The sequence below is a fragment of the Bombina bombina genome, chromosome 1 (assembly GCF_027579735.1).
Source record: "Bombina bombina isolate aBomBom1 chromosome 1, aBomBom1.pri, whole genome shotgun sequence".
In the NCBI taxonomy this organism is placed as follows: domain Eukaryota; kingdom Metazoa; phylum Chordata; class Amphibia; order Anura; family Bombinatoridae; genus Bombina; species Bombina bombina.
The window spans coordinates 297483453-297502721 of record NC_069499.1 but is presented as its reverse complement, the minus strand read 5'-3'; the positions used below and the strand labels follow the sequence as shown (position 1 = coordinate 297502721).

The 19269-nt window shown below is 35.4% G+C and overlaps 1 protein-coding gene across 1 annotated transcript; it reads left to right on the top strand.

Annotated features, from left to right (window-relative positions):
* The first annotated feature begins 393 nt into the window (after positions 1-393).
* On the top strand, positions 394-18925 carry LOC128657724 (CD63 antigen-like). The gene is made up of 7 exons (XM_053712128.1): positions 394-489; positions 3818-4006; positions 7874-7948; positions 9283-9378; positions 15026-15175; positions 16849-16932; positions 18860-18925. Exons 1-7 carry the CDS (start codon positions 394-396, stop codon positions 18923-18925), a joined length of 756 nt encoding a protein of 251 aa, XP_053568103.1.
* Positions 18926-19269: the final 344 nt, after the last annotated feature.

Below are 19269 nucleotides of genomic sequence, written 5' to 3'. Positions count from 1 at the left end.
AATATCCGAACACCCAAGAATAACCTATAGAAGGGCACAAAACAGAAAAAACACTCTAGTCGCAAGTGAACTGAAACTAATAAAAAGCAAACAGCCAAGAGATAAACTTAGAAGGAAACAATAATGGGTTTCTTCCCTTGCTTTGGCTGCTGATCATGCAAGTACAGTAGCAAAATAAAAGAAATAGAGGTAAATAACTTCAAACTAAAGACACTATAAGATGTCAAGACAAAGGTGTCATATTGAATGCTCATGCAAAAAGTACTACATGGGAGAGATGACCAGAACCCTCCGAGAAAGGATCAGGGAACACCTCATGCATTGACAGGTGTAACCTGGACACACACCTATATTCACATTTCAGAGAAGTTCACAATAACAATCTCCAACACAATGAAGGTTAAACCAAACTGGAGAGGAGACAACATAGCACAGCCACTTTTGAAATCAGAGGCACAAATGATCGATAACATGGATATGCTACATCCAGTAGGACTTAACTCAGATCTAGATGTCTCCCCCTTCCTATAGCCCTACTTGTTCCACCACTATCTAGAACATACTCCACCAGTAAAACACAAGATCTTCTTTACATCCATGATTAAAATAAGTATCAATTGGTACTTAAGACCAATATAAACTGAATCTTTCCAATTACTTAATACTGTGTATAAGTGCAGATGACCTTTATTCATAATGTCTATACTTCCTGCATTCTTAATTTGCATTTCCTTTTTTTTTTTAAATTTCATATATGTATTGGTTTTAAAGTGAAATAAATGTTCACAATTTTATGCTGACATGCTTAAAGCCTATACTAAATAAGGACTAATACTTTCATCAAATTGATAGAACAAGTATTTCCACCTTAGGACTTGCAAATGCCTGAAATTACCAATACCACCTTAAATTGAAAAAATCCCATATTCAATCAGGAGACTTGGAGGAGTTTAAATGGCCTACAAGGTGACAAAGACAAATATGTGTTGAAAAAGCCTGAGGGCGAAAACGTGTTGACCTAGACACTTTGTCACCCTGTTACTTTGCTTCATTGTTTATTACACTACCAACTTTAACCATGAGGAGTTCTTTCTTGGAACAGAGGGAGTTGGCGTGCTCACACCTGGATATAATTATAACTGTCCACTACATCTGTTTTAATACAGATTATTGCACTTTTTAGACCTTTCATCTAGTCACCTAGAGTGACCGCTAAGCCTTGGAACCACTGTCTATAACTACCTAAAAGATACTCGGCTGACCAAAGGTAAGAGGGGACAAGATAGTATGGAAGAAGTATGAAGGGCTTATACATCGTACAAATTCTGAACCCTTTGTGACACACAGTCACCACATTGCAAGAAATTTGTCACCAGCATTTACCACTTTGAAACTAGATTGTGGCATTTAGCAATCTAATTCCTGACCCAAGTGAAGTAAGAGTCACGTGGGTTTAGGAGAGAGCTGCATCGAGGTCATGACCAGAAGCACTAGAGCGCCATCTTGGATGACATCGCTTAAAGGAACCTTCATTTGTCGGAAGAAGAGGATGCTCCACGCCGGATGTCTTGAAGATGGCCCACTCTGTGCCGAATGGATGAAGTCTTCTGCCTGTCTGGAGGACCACTTCTCCCGGCTTGGATGAAGACTTCTCCCGGCTTTGTTGAGGACTTCTTGCCGCTTCGTTGAGGATGGATGTCGGCTCTTCAAAACTGTAAGTGGATCTTAAGGGGTTAGTGGTAGTTTTTTTTTTTAAGGGTTTATTGGGTGGGTTTTAGATTAGGGTTTGGGCAGCAAGAGCTAAATGCCCATCCAAATGCCCTGTTCAGGGCAATGCCCATCCAAATGCCCTGTTCAGGGCAATGCCCATCCAAATGCCCTGTTCAGGGCAATGCCCATCCAAATGCCCTGTTCAGGGCAATGGGGAACTTAGGTTTTTTTAGGTAGGGTTTTATTTGGGGGGGTTGTTGTGTGGGTGGTAGGTTTTACTGTTGGGGGTTGGGTTTTTTTTTTTTTTTTTTTTTTTAAAGAGCTGATTTCTTTGGGGCAAATATCTTGTAATTTGTTTTTTATTTTGTGTTTGTTTTGTTTAGTTTTTTTTTTTTTTGGTTTTTTTTTTTTTTGTAATTTAGGTAATCTTTGTTTAATTGTAGTGTAAGGTTAGGTGTTAGTGTAACACAGGTTAGGTTTTATTTTACCTGTAAATTTGTATTTATTTTAACTAGGTAGTTAGTAAATAGTTAATAACTATTTTAGTAACTATTCTGCCTAGTTAAAATAAATACAAAGTTGCCTGTAAAATGAATAAAGCCTAAACTAGCTACAATGTAACTATTAGTTATATTGTAGCTAGCTTAGGGTTTATTTTATAGGTAAGTATTTAGTTTTAAATAGGAATAATTTAGGTAATGATAGGAATTTTTATTTAGATTTATTTTAATTATATTTAAGTTAGGGGGGTTAGACTTAGGTTTAGGGGTTAATAAATTTAGTATAGTGGTGACGTTGAGGGCGGGAGATTAGGGGTTAATAAATATAATGTAGGTGTCGGTGATGTCGGGCGCGGCAGATTACGGGTTAATAAGTGTAATATTAGGGGTGTTTATACTCGGGGTTCATGTTAGGGTGTTGGGTGTAAACATAACTTTAGTTTCCCCATAGAAATCAATGGGGCTGCGTTACTGAGCTTTACGCTGCTTTATTGCAGGTGTTAGACTTTTTTTTTTTTTAGCCGGCTCTCCATTGATGTCTGGGGAAATCGTGCACAAGCACGTACAACCAGCTCACTGCTGGTATTGGAGTGCGGTATGGAGCACAATTTTGCTCTACGCTCACTTCTTGCCTTTTAACGCCAGGTTTATGAAAACCTGTAATACCAGCGCTGCAGGTAAGTGAGCGGTGACAATGTGCAAGTTAGCACCGCACCCCTCATAATGCAAAACTCGTAATCTAGCCGTTAGTTTGTTGCCAATTAGGCTTTTACATTTTTTTTTTTTATTTTTTATATGTGCAAAACCCCATTTTTTTTTTTTTTTTTTTATTTTTTTTTTTTATTTTTTTTTTAAACCTGTGTTTTAAAAGAGACGTCCCTCATTTACTTTAACTACATTGTTGTGCCATACTATTAAATATTTGGATTGTACTCGGCAGCCTTTTATATTGTATTTTGGGCTATAACCAAAAAAAAAAAAGTAAAAAAAATAAAATAAAAAAAATAAAAATAAATTTTTTTTTTTATATATATAGTATATAACATTGTTCACCCTTCAGTATATTTCACTATACTATTAACATCTTCATAGGAGCTATATAGCAGTAGTCTACTCACGAATACTATACTAGTGTTGTTTTTTATTTTATCAGATCCGTGCTTATAGCGCTAATTTTTTCAGCATATGATACTTGTTTTTCTTTGAGAGGAATCCCCAAGTTTAGCAGGATCTTTATATCTTTTAGCGCTTCTTCCTTTTCTCTATTCCACTTTTTCTTAAAGGGACATGAAACCCGGAATCGTGCAAGTTTAATTTTGACTTTCCTATCCCTTTTTTAAATTACATGTTCTTTTTGTAATCATGAAAGTTTACTTTGACTTCCATGTTCCTTTTTAATGAACCTGGATGCATTGTGTAAACTTTGAAGCCTTATTAGGAAGAAACCTGAGATCATTCCAAACTATATAATTTGATTTATCAATAGACTTGCAAATTAAAATGTTGCCAGTGTGCTAAAACAACATCCCTGATATGAACACAATTCCTTAAGGAATCTCATGATGCAAACTAATATCTTGCTTTTTCTGAATACTGTTTTCCTCTAGGTAACTGGAGTTGCTCTTATTTGCATTGGAGCCTCCGTACAAATGGGTCTGTCTGATGTCTTAATTGTTCTGAATGAAACGTCTTCAGGAACTCCACTAGTTCTCACCATTGTTGGGATGATCATCTTCTTCCTCTCTGGATTTGGAGCAGTGGCTGCATTAAAGGAAAATCTCTTCCTGCTCAAAACTGTATGTAATGTGTTAATTTCTTATGTGGTTAAAGTCCTAAATCCGATACTATACTGCATTTAAAAAAACAACAATAAAAAAAAATGCCTGCATACAAAACGTCTTAAAGTGAATGTAAATTTTCATGAATTACTGCCCAGTTTTAAAAATACTATTAACAGGGGCATTTTAATTCATGAACGTTAACATTGCACCATATTTTTACAAATACTTACCTTTCTTTTCAGCAAAGCGCGCCCCACCGATGCTTGCTTCTCCAGCTGTACTTACACAGCAATGACGAAACTGGCTGCCTCACGAGATGGACACTCTGGGGTGGAAGCCATGATTGGAGGAAGCCGGTTTTGTCATTGGTGATGTATGTACAGAGAAACTGCGGGCGGGGGATCGGCGATCCAGCTTAGCACAAGAGAAAGTTAAGTATTTGTTTAAGTATGGTGCAATGTAAACTTTCATGAATGAAAGTGACCCTGTTTTTAATGACATTTTAAAAAACAGGCACTAATTCATGAAGGTTTACATTCACTTTGATGGGGTGTTTTTGTGTTTGTTTTTTTGTTTTTGTCTTTTAATTTTCCCTTTAAACTATTAACCACTAGACTATTGGTATAAACTAAAATAATTTGCATTCAAATTTTTAATTCTGTTTATAATTATGTATAGATGATATTTTATATGTTCAAAACCCAAGGTAAGGGGATCCATGAATAATTCTAAAAGAAAATAATACAAAAATAATCACAAACGCACATACAGAGTGATTTGAATCCTGGGGGGGGGGGGGATCCTAGAGGGTAAATGCCTTCCTCAAAGTATCTGGAGATTTTTCTGATTGAAATGGAGGATTAGGGGTCTGGTTAAACAAAATATTAGATCATATTTTATGAAAATTCAAGAAAAGTGTTTCTCTGTGCCTGCTTTTTTGTATAGTGCATATGCATTATACCAGACATCCTCTAACATGGCCCTCCAGAGGTTTTGGAACTACATTCTCCATGATGCTCAGCCAGCTGATATGCTGGCTGAGCATCATGGGAAATGTAGTTCCAAAATCTCTGGAGGGCCAAGTTTGAAGATATCTACAATTACATGGCTTTTTTTTTTTTTTTTTTTGTACCAGATGTTTTTTGCTAAACCAGATATGGCTGCATACATTGGTCAGCTAAATCTATCCCCACCATATTTTTTATGTACTCTACAATGCACTTTGGTTTTTAGAAATACAAAATGTGGGTTTTCTTGAGCTGTTTAAACTCTTAACCAGATATGACCCCCCTTACTAGTGGGGTCTCTCACAATTGACTCCACGGGTTTAGAAAAAACAAAATAAATGGGTTATGAAGGGGGCGCCTGAGGCAATCTGTTTTTTTTTTTTTATTATTTTTTTTTTTATTCTTAGTCTTTGGTTTGGATTTAATCTAATAGGGATAAGTTATCAATATTTATTTTGTGTCCCGAGTGTATAATATTATGGTTCCACTGTTGTAAATATTCAGAAATGTTGAGATGTGTATAATTTTTAAAAAGACCTGCTGATAAATTATAGGTTCTGTTTGTGAGGTGCTTTTACTTTGAAATAGTGTCTCTATCTCCCAATATACATTTTATAAATTAAAGATAAAAATTAATATATAAATAATTCTATTATAAATAAGGATTAATTATATTAGACTTATTTTTAATTTATAAAATTGATATTGGGAAATATAAACACTATTTCACAGTAAAAGCTCCCCACAAACAGAACCTATAGTTTATCAGCAGGTCTTTTTAAAAATGATACGCCTCAACATTTTTGAATATTTAAAAATGTCATACATATCATACACTCGGGACACAAAATAAATATTGATAACTTATCCCTATTAGATTAAATCCAAACCAAAGACTAAGAATTATAAAAAAAAAAATCTGTTCATCCTTTCCTTTCACAGACACTGGCATTGTGGACAGCATGTACACTTTTTTTTTTTTTTTTTTTTTTTTGTATCCAAGGGCCAGTAGTTGAGCTTGGCATAAAGCTGATATGCCCCCTATGTTTTTTGGACATGTTAGCTTCTGACATATTTGCCCATTAAGAACACCATTAAGAACACCAGTGCCCAAAACTTTTTAATGTCAGGTCACTGAGGTGCCAGATATTTTTTTTCCAAAATATTGAGATTGTGGATTTTATTGTCGGATACGGGCTGGCACATACATTTTGTTCGAGCATCTATATTTTTCAAAATGTTATCTGTCAGAAACAAGTGGGGGAAAAATGAATCGGCTCACAAACTTTAATGTTGGTTGTGATGCCAGGAGTTGCTTTAAAGGGGGGTATTTTAGGAGCAGTTAAATTTGGGGGTAGCTAATTTTTTCTTTTGGATATTGTTGGACGCCTCCCTTTTTAATTGGTGGTAGGCAGGGAGCACCATTACTAGATGCATCACTCAGAGTATAAACACATCATAAATGGAGAGTAATTCCCAAAGTATGATGGATCCAAGGAATGCATAGATATGGCGTAGCAGCAATTTTAATGTGTTTTTGGTGCACAAAGAGATGTATCACAACATGGCTTTAACATTTTAATAATAAGAATAAAGTTTTTCAGATGTATACTAAGTTACAATAGTTTATAATCCTCTTTGGTGTATAGCTTATAGCCTTTAAAAAGAGAATAAAACACCATGACATTTTTAGTATAAAAGGTTTAGTAAAACAATTTTGCAATATACTTATTTTGCCCCTTTTTTTTTCTTGTAACTTAGCTCTGAAATAGTGTTTTTTTTCTAACCCTGCTACATATTTCCTTAAAGGGACATTAAATGCTAAATACATTTTATAAGCATAGTGTTTAAGTTATTCCCCACCTTCCTCTAGTAATGGGAACTGCCATCTTGAAATCCATCGTTCACTACACTCCAGTGCTGACATAAGCAGCAAGTCTCCTTCAGATATTGGCAGTGTAACCTAGGTTCCATAATGGAAGCACCCATGATTAGAGGGATGTGCCTTTAATTGGATTTAACAGACAAGAACTGCAAAACAATGGACTTCATAATAACAATATGAGACCCGACTGATATGTTCGATAGCAAGACAACAGATATGTTTTATAATTATGAGGCATTTACTATTCCTTTATAAATAGCATGGTGGAAAGCCAGGGGTTGCACTGCTTACTCTTGAGAGAAAGTCGGCACGTTTGGGAGACAAAACATGTAAAGGTTTTATGTCCTAGTGAGGCTTCTGTAATGGAACACTGGTGTAGCGCAAGAAAAGAATTATGCCATAGTAGCAAGTACTTCTAACGTTTAGCTCAGTGGATAAAGAACATGGGATATCGCAAGGGCTTATGTTCAAGACAAATGATTTTATTTTAGTAAGTGAATACTTGTTTAAATGTCTGAGCTATTATGTGCTTGGATGAATGACCCTAAGAACTCAGGTTATTTCAAAAGGTGAATTGATTGCTGATGGAATCCACTCAAACTGGTCAAAAGTAGGAATAGTCTTGCAAAAAAGCTTTTCAAAATGCAGCAGAGAAGGTACCTCCCACAAGTGCACTAGAGTTTTCATTGCAGTATACAAGACACTTTTGTGTATTAAGACAATGGGATTACTACAGCATTACAAGTTAATCATTAATACTCAGTTTAACCAGGATAACACATTCCAGTATCAAAATATCTGTAGTCAAGAGTTAGCATTGCAATGTTATAAACGTTAAACCTTGTTTCTTAGAGTTGTATTATTTGTTCGAATGATTATACTGTTTATTCTGCTATACTCACTTAAGCACTTCTTGTAAATGTCATGCAGCATAGTAGATCATTTTTAATGGTCTTCTGGCATCCTGATGCTTATCAATAACATTCTTAGTTTTCAGGCATGATGCTGATGCTCTTCATAATTGAGATTATTGTAGGAATATCTGCATACAGCTACAGAGACAAGGTAAGGACTCTCTATACAAGGAACCCCCATTTACCAACCCAATGGATACGACCCTGTGTCAGTTTGGGTATATAAGTGTAACTCTAGTAATGGACTCTGTGTGATAGCCAAACTTGACTATACTTTTTTTTTTTTTTTTTTTTTTTTTTTTTTTTTTTTTTTTTTACATATTACAATCTTTACGTTCTACTTTTAAACCAAGAGCACTGACTTTTTAATATTCGTCTGATTCCTGTCAGTACAATTTACAAAAAAAGTTGGTATTCAAAAATAAAATTTAAAAATCTGAATGTAACCACCAGTTAATTCCTTATGTTTCTTCATATGGTTATTTTAAAATGTGGTTGAACTTAAACGGACATACAAATCGTTTTTATGCAATTTTTAAAAATGAAAATTAAATCCAATTTACGATTCAAACCTGTGTAGTCATTTTTTGTGGTTTTGTTTCATGTGCACCCTGTCTGAGGCACCAGCTATCACTAAGGATGTCATATGTATGAGCCTGTGATTGGCTGACTGCTGTTACATGATAAAGGAAAATTAAAAGGAGTCTTGTCAAGAAAAACTGCTTATTTAAAATTCAATATTGAATGCACTTTTTGATTTAAATTCTACTGTGTTTAATGGTACTTTAAGTTAGTGTCTTAACTTTTAAAGGGACTTGAAATTCAATGATTTTCTTTAATGATTCAGATAGTGATTTTAAACAACTTTCCCATTTACTTCTGTTACCTAATTTGTGTTCTTCTCTTTGTATCCTTTATTGAAAAGAATTCCTAGGTGGGTTCAGGAGCTCCTGATTGGTGGCTGCACATAAATGCCTGATACTATTGGCTCACCCAATATGTTCAGCTAGCTTCCAGTAGTGAATTGCTGCTTCTTCAACAAAAAATACAAACAAAATTAAAGCAAATTAGATAATAGAACAAATTGGAAAGTTGTTTAAAATTGTATTCTCTATCTGCATAATGATAGAAACATTTTGAGTTCAAGGTCCCTTTAAGTTAATCCGAATGCTTGGTGCTTACTAAATAAAAGTGGACTATCCCTGGCCTAACTTAGTAGGTACTGGTTTTTATATGCACTCACTGATACATCTCTAGCGTTTCTAATATCTTAAATATTGAGGCACCATTGTCCTAGATTTCTACTTCCTATTTAAAATGTTAATTTAAATCTAATAAACAGATTATATTTTTTTTGCAAGATTCCTTGCTAGCAGTTCTTGGACTTTGTTTGCCGGGTAATTTGGTTGTTAGAAATTACACCTTACATCTATAAATCATTGTAAGTAGATTCTTTTCTAATTCAACATTTCTTTGCTTATACAGCTTCAAAGGGTTTTGTCTCGGAACTTCCTTATTCTCCTAAACCAGTATGGCTCAGACAAAGAAATTACCAAAGGGCTCGATCTTCTGCACCAGAAGGTAAGTTACCTTTCAGGAAAGGTGTGGGCTGTTTGGACATTGTGTGATTGGTTTAATATTTTATGTGCAGGTGGAAAAGTGCTAAAGTCTCTCATTAGCATTAACCAAGAATCTATTTTATATTGGGTATTATGTAGAAGTTTACATGCAGCCCATAGTTAATGCAACTGTTATTGCAGTGACCATCCCATTTAGGATTATTTCCTACCTCTCATCTTTGTGCTTAGCTGAAGAAGTTAACATAAATCACATCCCACCAGTTTCTGCAAAAGAGGGTTGGGGGGGGGTATTGTAGCATATCACATCTGCTTGTCATGCTAAGAGGTTTTTCCATAATTAATGCAGATGTTAATTTGTTTTGGTTTATCTTTAGTGTCACATTCTGTGTACTGGGCCCATAATGCCAAACAATAAACTTTACTGCTGCTGCCAAAAGCATGTTGTTTGGCATGAACTGATGCACATGTCAGCTTAACAATTACAGTACTTATAAAGTTTAGATCAAAAGCATTGAATATCACTGAAGCTTTATTCAATTTCCTGTTCTGTGACCATAACAAGCTTCCCACACACTGTTCCTCTGCTCAGATTTCATTTTCTTTCCTAGAATGAAATAGACTTGTTTATAATTACACTGAGGGGAATCTTTACTTTTAGTCAATGTCTTTGTAAGTCTAGAAGGACCCTATTGCATATCCTATATAATAGTTGTGTATTTGTAATGTTCTCTTTTGGAACTAAATGTTACTCTTTTGTATTTAGGCTGGTGCTTTTTTTTTTCTCTACCAAATGTTTAACACTGGGTGCCTGTAAAATATTGGGTGTTTGACTAGAATTCTAAAACGCAAGCTAATCAGACAGCTGAGGATGTGACTAAGCATGGGGACTGACTACAGTAATAGATCAATGGCTAAAACCTGCTTAAAGGGACAGTCCACACCAGAATTTTGTTCTTCAAAAAGAAAGATAATCCCTTTATTACCTGTTCCCCAGTTTTGCATAACCAACATAATGGTAATAATTATTACCTTGTATCTAAGCTTCTGCTGACTGCCCCCATATTTCAGTTCTTTTGACAGACTTGCATATTAGTTCAAAATTTACAACATAATTTTTATAAAGTTTCCAATTTACTTTTATAACATTTGCTTGTTCCCATAGTCTTCTTTATAAAGAGATACCTAGGTAGGTGCCTAGAGCACTACATGGCAGGAAATATTGCTGCCGTCTAGTGCTCTTTAAAGGGCCACTGTAAGTAAATATTTTCTATGCCTGTTGCTAACTAACTACCCCAAATACGCTTTTTATCAATAGCATTTCATTAACATATCTCTACCGTATATCAGAAATCTTGTCTGCAAATTTAATTGTTTTCCAAACCCACTCCGTGGGTATCCTTTGCTCTGTACCAATCCGTTTACAATACCTAGGTTTCAAAATGGCGCTTTAAACTCAAAGTTATTGGTTTAAGTATTTTGAACATGCAGTGCTGAAAATAGTGGGCAGGATAACGTGACATCATCGGCGAATAAAAGAGATAACTTTTAGAACGTTATCAAACTTCGTTTTGGAGAAAATATAGGTCAGTAGGTTTTAATTAATGTTTATTAACTTTAATATGTTAGTTGTTTAGCTTAAAAATTATAACAAAGTAATCCTTTAAGTCCTTTTTAATAACTTTGGCTAGAACCGTTTGGAAGGTGCATTTGTGTGTTACATCTGTGCTTCTGTGAAATAGTCGCTTGCCTCAAAATCAATCGGCAATCAAGTATATGTCTTCCAGAGCTTGGGATTAATTTGATTAGAAACAGTGTGCAGGATTTGTTTTCTTGTTTCGTTGTTGAATCTGAGGATCAATTTTAAAATTTTAGCAATGTAATTTTTTTTTTTTTCTTTTACTCATTTAAAAAAAATTGTCAGGTTTATACCGAGTGTAAGCCAACCCTGCCGCCATGTAGCGATCCATCCATGTTGCACAATGGAGAGGCAGTGAGCTGTTCAGCTGCCCTCCATTGCACAACATGGATGGCTTGTATGAGCCTCAAGAGCCAGCCCCACTTTTCACTGCTCATACGCTCCCAATAGAGGCTGCTCTCTGAGCAGCCTTGTGAGCCAATCAGCAGTGCCAGTCTGCCAGTGTGACATATCCGTTACATAACGTGACTGCTCTTTGTTCCCACCAGTCCTACTGGAACACCTCCAAAAAGAAGAGCCAGAGTCGTGTCAGTGTGTGCCCTGTCCCAGCTCCCCCTCCCCTCCCTTTTTTTTTTTTTTTTTTTTTCTCTCTTCAGGCCTTTTGAGGCAAAGCAAACAGCCCGTCCTCAAGCTCCCATGCCGGTTACACTGGCCCCATTAGTATGGTAGATCCGGATCGTTTCAAACTTTAACAAGTGCTGCTGCTGGCACAGGGTTTGACAGCCAGTGCTCAGGCAGCACTCAGTAGAAGACTGGTATCGCAGACTGGGGGACACAATCTACATTTAACTGAGAACTGACTGAGTGGGAGTAAAATAAAGGTGGGAGGGTGCAGTGTGATGTTTGTAAGTGTACAGGATCATAATAATAGAGCCCACCATATCCTTTTTCGGTTACTTCCTAAAATTGCAAGAAAATTTGCTTTATAAATAAGGTTCCATAAATTAAAAATGGTACAAAGCTGTATTTTTACACTTACCTGTAAGATGTACATGTTGACATTTCCTACAATTGTTAAGAATATATACTGTGTGTGTGGGTATGTGTGCGCTCATATATATCTATATCAGTCTCATAGGTGTGGGCACTCACAGGATTTTAAAATTCACACTTTACTGGAGAAATTTCTTAAAAATCAATGTCAACGTTTCGGCCCAAAGTCGGGCCTTTATCAAGACATTTACATCAGCATAATGCAAACACAGAAGCGGCTATCAAGCCGTCCTTCCAAAGTCGATAGACATTCGACTTTGGGCCGAGATGTCGACATTGATTTTAAAGAGATTTCTCCAATAAAGCTTGAATTTTAAAATCCTTTGACTGCCCATACCTAAGAGACTGAGATATATTCTGCACCCTTTTGGATTGCACCCCGGTCATTTGTTGAGGATCAAAGGTGGAGTGCTTGGTGATCAACATTTCTGTCTGTGTCTGTATGTCATGTACCCACATTTAAAAATACCTGTTCATTTTATACCAGAGAGCTATGAGTATCTGCCTTTAAAAAGAGCTTACAATCTAAAATTATCTGCCACCCCACAAAGCTAAATGCATTTTTTTTTTTTACATATCACTCCCAGAGGGGGCCATGTTGTACTAAATATTACTTTTAAATATTTTATCTAGAGGCAACTTTGCTGAGCACTGTAATGGTTGGAGGGAGTAATTGGCCTAGATGCACTAATTTTCCAGTAAACATTACATCTGCAATAAAGCCTTAAGATCCCACTACTTTATTATTTTAAGGAATTATGATTTTAAGTTGAAGGTTAACAGGTTTGATGCCATTTTTGTGTAAGGGCAGATGTTGCACTTTCCACTGGTATTAGTAATGTATGTAGCTTTTAGGTATGGTACTAGATGAGCGGATCCTTTTAGTGCAGGATTTTTCAACCGTGGTCCTCAAGTACCCCCAACAGGTCAGTTTTGGGTTTTTTTTTTTTTTTATATAGTTAAACCAGTGCACAGGTGTAATGATCAGCTGATCAGGAACACCATGATTACTAACCTGCTTTCATCCATAAGCTGATTATTTCACCTGTGCACTGCTTCAGCTATAATGAAATCCTGGCCTGTTTGGGGTACTTGAGGACCTTGGTTGAGAAACAATGCTTTAGTGTAACTGCATAATTTATACAACTTAATTTCATTTCAAAGTGACCTGCAGACAATTTTTTTTTCTTTATTTATAAAGCAGGAATGTAAAGCTTAGGAGTCGGCCCATTTTAGGTTCAGCACCCTGGATAGCGCTTGCTTATTGGTGTCTAAATTTAGCCACTGATAAGCAAACATAACCCAGGTTCTTAACCAAAAATGGGCCTGCTCCTAAGCTTTACATTATTGCTTCCTAAATAAAGATAGCAAGAGAACAAAGAAATTCATAATAGGAGTAATTTAGAAAATTGTATACTCTATCTGAATCATGAAAAAGAAAAAAAAATAGGTTTATCTCTTGAAAGAAAAAATTTGGGTTCAGTTTCCCTTTAGTCATTCAGATAGAGCATGCTATCTTAAGCAACTTTCTAATTTACTCCTATTTTTCTTCGTTCTCTTGCTATCTTTATTTGAAAAAGGCATCTAAGCTGCTTTGGTTTTTTTTTTTTTGGTTCAGAACTCTGGATAGAATTTTTTTTTTTTATTGGTGGATGAATTTATCTGCCAATCGGCAAGAACAACCCAGGTTGTTAACCAAAAATGGGCCGGCATCTAAACTTACATTCTTGCATTTCAAATAAAGATACCAAGAAAATGAAGAAAATTTGATAATAGGAGTAAATTAGAAAGTTGCTTAAAATGTCATGCTCTTATCTGAATCATGAAAGAAAAAATTTGGGTTCAGTGTCCCTTTAAGCTACCTCTATTGGGTTCATATATGTGTTTCTCGAGTGTCTAGCGTAGCCAGTGCCTCACCAGCCTCTGACCTCACTCTGTGTGTGTGATCTCCAGACCAAACAATTGAAAATATTATAAAAAATAGTAGTATAAAAACATGAGGATCCAAGTTACAGGTCTATAACTTGGTTAGAGCACAATGCCAGATATATTAAAACAAAAAAAAACATATCTATATCCCTATGCACATATCCGCAGCAGCAATGTCCTGCTGGTAGCTACACACTTAGCTAAACACATCTGGTGAGCCAATGAGGAGAGACAAGTAGTGCATTGTTGCTCTGAAACCTTTAACTGTTTAATCCATTTTGCAGTAGTTAAAAACACTTGCAAGCAATAGTTCAATCATGAAATCCTTTAACATTTTATTTTTTTTATTTTATACTGTGTGGAGAGCCAATCCTTACAGAACAAAATGTCCGATACCAGAGAGGACAAATCTTCACACAAAAATAAGTAAAATGTAGGAATGTGACACATTGAGAACTGAAATAGTGGACTGTTCTAGCCAATAGATTACCTAACTAGTGGATTATTTCAAGAGTATTGTAAATCAACATGGATACTTCGCACTGTAGTAATGTACAGCAAATTGATTGGATAGCTTTTTGTCTCTGTAATTTTGGTTAGATAATGTTTGATTTAAACCCTTTTATAAGTCTTCTTTAAAATTAATAAACCCAAATATAAAAACAAAGAAACTACCCTAGTCAATTGGCTTGGTCTTAAAATACAGCACCGATTTACTATTTTTGATGCATTTTTTATTTTTAATGAAGTGGTGCTTTTTTTTATTTGTTTAAAGGGACGGACATTCTTCCTTTTATCCCTGTTAATAAAAAATAAAAAAATAAAAATTTTATGAGGTGGTGTGATTTTTTTTTGTTTTGTGTTTTTTTTTTATCGCTAACACCCTCACCTTTTTGACATGTATACAATTACCCCCCCCCCCCCCCATTTTAGTGAGAATATTGATATTCTAAACTTTAAATCTCTTAAATTGTTACTTTTTTATTTCAAAATAACTTTGACCCTTTCTTGCTGTCGTGGTTAAATGCAGTTTCAGTGCTGTGGAGCACAGAATTTTACAGACTGGTTTAACAGCACCTTCGGGAAATCAACCTCTTCAGTCCCCATGAGTTGCTGCAAGAATATCCAGCAGAAATGTGGTGATCATCCACTGGAAAACTCTGAGAACATCTACAAGGAGGTAGTATCCCAATGACTCGTTGTCATGTAGCCAGTTCTGTGCCTTTTTAACTGCGTTTTTAATTATTATTTTTTTAAAATGATCATAGCTTGGGCTTTGGTAATGGGCCCCAAAAAAATTGAGTTACAATACAGATCATAAAATGTCCCGTAGCACTGGATAGGTAATTTTATAGCTCTAGAGGACACCATTTGTTACCAATGTGTTAAAGGGGGCACACTTTATAATGAGCGTTGTCCACTGCTTGTAAGTCACATTTACAACAAACACTTTCTTGTGGTCTGTATCAAAATTGATCTATACTAGCAGATTGGGATAGGAGTAAATGTTTTAAAGCTACCACAAATATATTTTATTCTTTAAAGGGACACTGAACCCAAATTGTTTGTTTTGTGATTCAGATAGAGCATAACATTTTAAGCAACTTTCTAATTTACTCCTGTTATCAAATTTTCTTCATTCTCTTGGTATCTTTATTTAAAATGTAAGTTTAGATGCCGGCCCATTTTTGGCGAACAACCTGGGTTGTCCTTGCCGATTGGTGGATAAATTCATCCACCAATAAAAAAAGTGCTATCCAGAGTTCTGAAACCCCAAAAAAGCTTAGATGCCTTCTTTTTCAAATAAAGATAGCAAGATAACGAAAAAAATTTGATAATAGGAGTAAATTAGAAAGTTGCTTAAAATTGCATGCTCTATCTGAATCACCATGGATAGGTTCCCAGTGGCGGTTGCGGCGCCCGGGAACGATATTGGAACAGTGCGATCATTTACCTAAACATGAGATATAGATATATATTTTATTTTTTTTTTCTTCTAACTGTGGGAATTATTTCAGAAAGGTAAAATGAGGGGGGGGGGCATGGATAGGTTTCCAGCGGTGGATGCGGCAAACAGGGAAGGTATTGGAACAGATCACCACCCTTTTCCAATATCGTTCCAGGGAGCTGCAATGCTCTGTTCCAATATCGTTCCCGGGTGTCACAACTGCCACTGGGACCCTATCCATGGTTCTCCCCTCCCCACGGCGGGATATGGTACCTTCCAAATTTGGGACGCTAAACTACCCCTTTACCCTATTTTCAATTGTGAATCATTCTCTTGGTATCCCTTGTTGAAAAATATGCACATATCCTACACTAGTGTGAGCTAGCTGCTGATTGGTGCCTGCACACATTTGTCTCTTGTGATTGGCTAACTAGATGTGTTCAGCTAGCTGCAGTAGTGCAATGCTGTTGCTTCAGCAAAGGATAACAAAGCAAATTAGATAAAAGAAGTAAATTGGAAAGTTGTTTAAAATTGTATGTTCTATCCGTATCATGAAAGAGAAAATTTCAGAGTTTCCTGTCCCTTTAATGCAATTATATATCCCTTTTTTAAAAGTTGTCTCCTGTACATGTCTAAAACCACAGTAGGTGATGACATATGGACTATATATGGGAATAGCTGCAGTAGTAGATTCCATTTAGAATTATTCTTTCATCTATAAGACCTAGATGGTCATGCCAAGGTGGAAGGTTTATTGGACACTCCACTTTTGAGCATTTATCAGATATGTAATTTCATTAACTGACACACAACTGTATATGTTGCCTCCAAACTTATCACAATTCTTAATGAAAGTTTGAGAGATTCTTTGTTTTGTCTAATAATTTAATTCCCTTGTTTTGCAGGGTTGTGTTGAGAAGATGAGAAACTGGATAGGCGACCATATCGGAGTAATTGGTGCTGTGGGTGTTGGCTTTGGAGTTGCACAGGTATTCCATGTTCTATGTGAGAAACTTAAAGGATGTTGTATTTAACACTTCTGTCTTGCATGTAAAGTGATATCACAATCTCTGCTTTTATTTCTGGAAAACACATTTTAGATAACAAAATAAGTAGTATGTCACACAAATGCATGATTTGCAGTAATAAAAGAAAAATGTTGTTAGGATTTTTCTATTTTTAGTATGTACTATTTCGTATGATCCCCTAAATGACTGCTTCAAGTCTATCTGGCATTAATTCTACAAGTTTGTGCAGAACTTTACAATCCCATATTTCAGAATCTTAGAGTGTCTAGAAATATTGCATCATGTTTCACTTGTTTACAAAGATGTTCAATGGGGTTAAAGGGACAGTTCATTCATAATTTAAATGCACAAAAGGCTTAAAGTAAAAGTTATTAGTGTTAGAATTTTTCTCTGCACATGTGAAGCATAGCAAGATATTCTCAGTGCACCAGTAGGTTAAATACTGCAGCTGCTCAGAGTGCCAGTGGGGCTCGTATCATGTCGGCAATTAACAAATTTAGTAATTACCAGGTGGTTCAAGCACCTTTAGCTCTCTGAGCAAGTGTTGTGCTTAAAATGTTGGTGCACGGTGCATACTTCTGTATCTATATAGCTTTTATTCAAAGTATTTTTGCTAATACATTTCTATTCCAAACTGAAATGCATCCATGTTAGTTCCAATTTTGACTGGAAAGTCCCTTTTAAGTTAGACTAATTGTGGAGGGAAAGCCATGCAAATTGGCACTCTTTGGATTTCAGATATGCCTGGCACAGTATCAGTTTAGTTTTAAAACAGCACAACTATTATAAAACACAAACGCAGTAGAATAGCATAACTAATAAATGCATAATAGACAATGCAAAAGCACTTGGTTCCAAAATGAGTAGATATGATTTATTTTTATTTTTTTCTTCTGTCAAATGTCGGTTACATTTTCCTTCCTAATGCATCATGTGACAGTCATCAGCCAATCACAAAATGCATATAAATATATCCTGTGAAATTTTTCACATGCTCAGTAGTGTGCATATAAAAGCAGAGAATGAGAGCACAACTTTTCACTTCAGTTATCTAAATGTGCACAACCTAAATCATGAAAGCTTAATTTAGACTTGACTGTCTCTTAAGCTAGAAGTTATGGCAAGGCCCACCCCCGTCATATACCTTCTCTTTAACCCTCCCCAAAACCATGTTTTACTTTAACCATTTTTCATATATCTAGCCCCAATTTGCCTCCATTCATTTAGTTCTATAGCATTGTAATGTATAGTTCTATGCACAAAAGCACACTAATACTTCGTATCAGTAGTTTTTAAGTGGTACATTTTTTTTTTTTTTTTTTTGTTAAACATTTGAAAAAAACGTGTAATACCTATTCATGTGTTGTTTGTGTGAGGCTGAGTAAAATTCCTATCAACTGTGTTCAACTTGCAGTCTAGGCCACAGTAAGTTAGAGCAGTGATTTTTAACCTTTTTTTTTTTTGCTGTGGCACGCTTTTTTACATTAAAAAATCCTGTGGCACACCACCATCACAAAATTTTAAAAAAATCACACATTGTAGCCTAATACAGTGTGTATGTATATATATATATATATATATATATATATATATATATATATATATATATATATATATATATATATACACACATACTGTATGCATTGTGCTGTTATGCCATGCCTCCTACAAACTACCCCTGCACTGGGAGTAAAAAACAAGCAAAGTTTAAAAAAATGTCACACTGCTGTCAGTCTGCCGTGGCACACCTGAGGATCTCTCACGGCACACTGGTTGAAAAACACTGAGTTAGGGTCAAGTAATGCAAACATTACATGCTCTAACATTATAGCATGTGTTTTAAGAATGTCCATTTTAATAAATAGTTTATTTCTTGAATTTTATGCAGATCTGTGGAATCCTGTTTTCATGGTGGCTTGTGAAGATCCTCCAAGAAGATTATGTTACTTTGTAGCATGGTGGAAAAACAAGTGCATTAATATTACTTATGTATTCTAAATATTTAATTTCTAAGAATGTGTTTATTACATACACTGCTGCTAAATGTGTAAATATTGAGTTGTGTGCAACAGTGTGATTTGAAAATAGTCATAAAGGCTTGTTTCAGTATGTTTTCTGAAATAAAATATTTAATACAATGTAAAGTGAAATACTCCAGTGTGTTGTTTTTTTTTGTTTTTTTTTTAAACATAATTTAAAATTCAGAAATGCGGGGGGTGCTATTAAACTCCTGGAAGTCAGTAACACAACCCTTTGGCCAGTGACGGTAACAGAACTTAATATATAGTGTCCGTATAT

Excerpts from the sequence above, each read along its gene's own strand:
- LOC128657724 (XM_053712128.1), top strand. The coding sequence starts at position 394 with ATGAAGGTTAAACCAAACTGGAGAGGAGACAACATAGCACAGCCACTT. Across the intron at positions 4,007-7,873 it reads ATCTCTTCCTGCTCAAAACT|TTTTCAGGCATGATGCTGAT; the intron begins GTATGTAATGTG and ends TAACATTCTTAG. Across the intron at positions 16,933-18,859 it reads TTGGCTTTGGAGTTGCACAG|ATCTGTGGAATCCTGTTTTC; the intron begins GTATTCCATGTT and ends AATTTTATGCAG.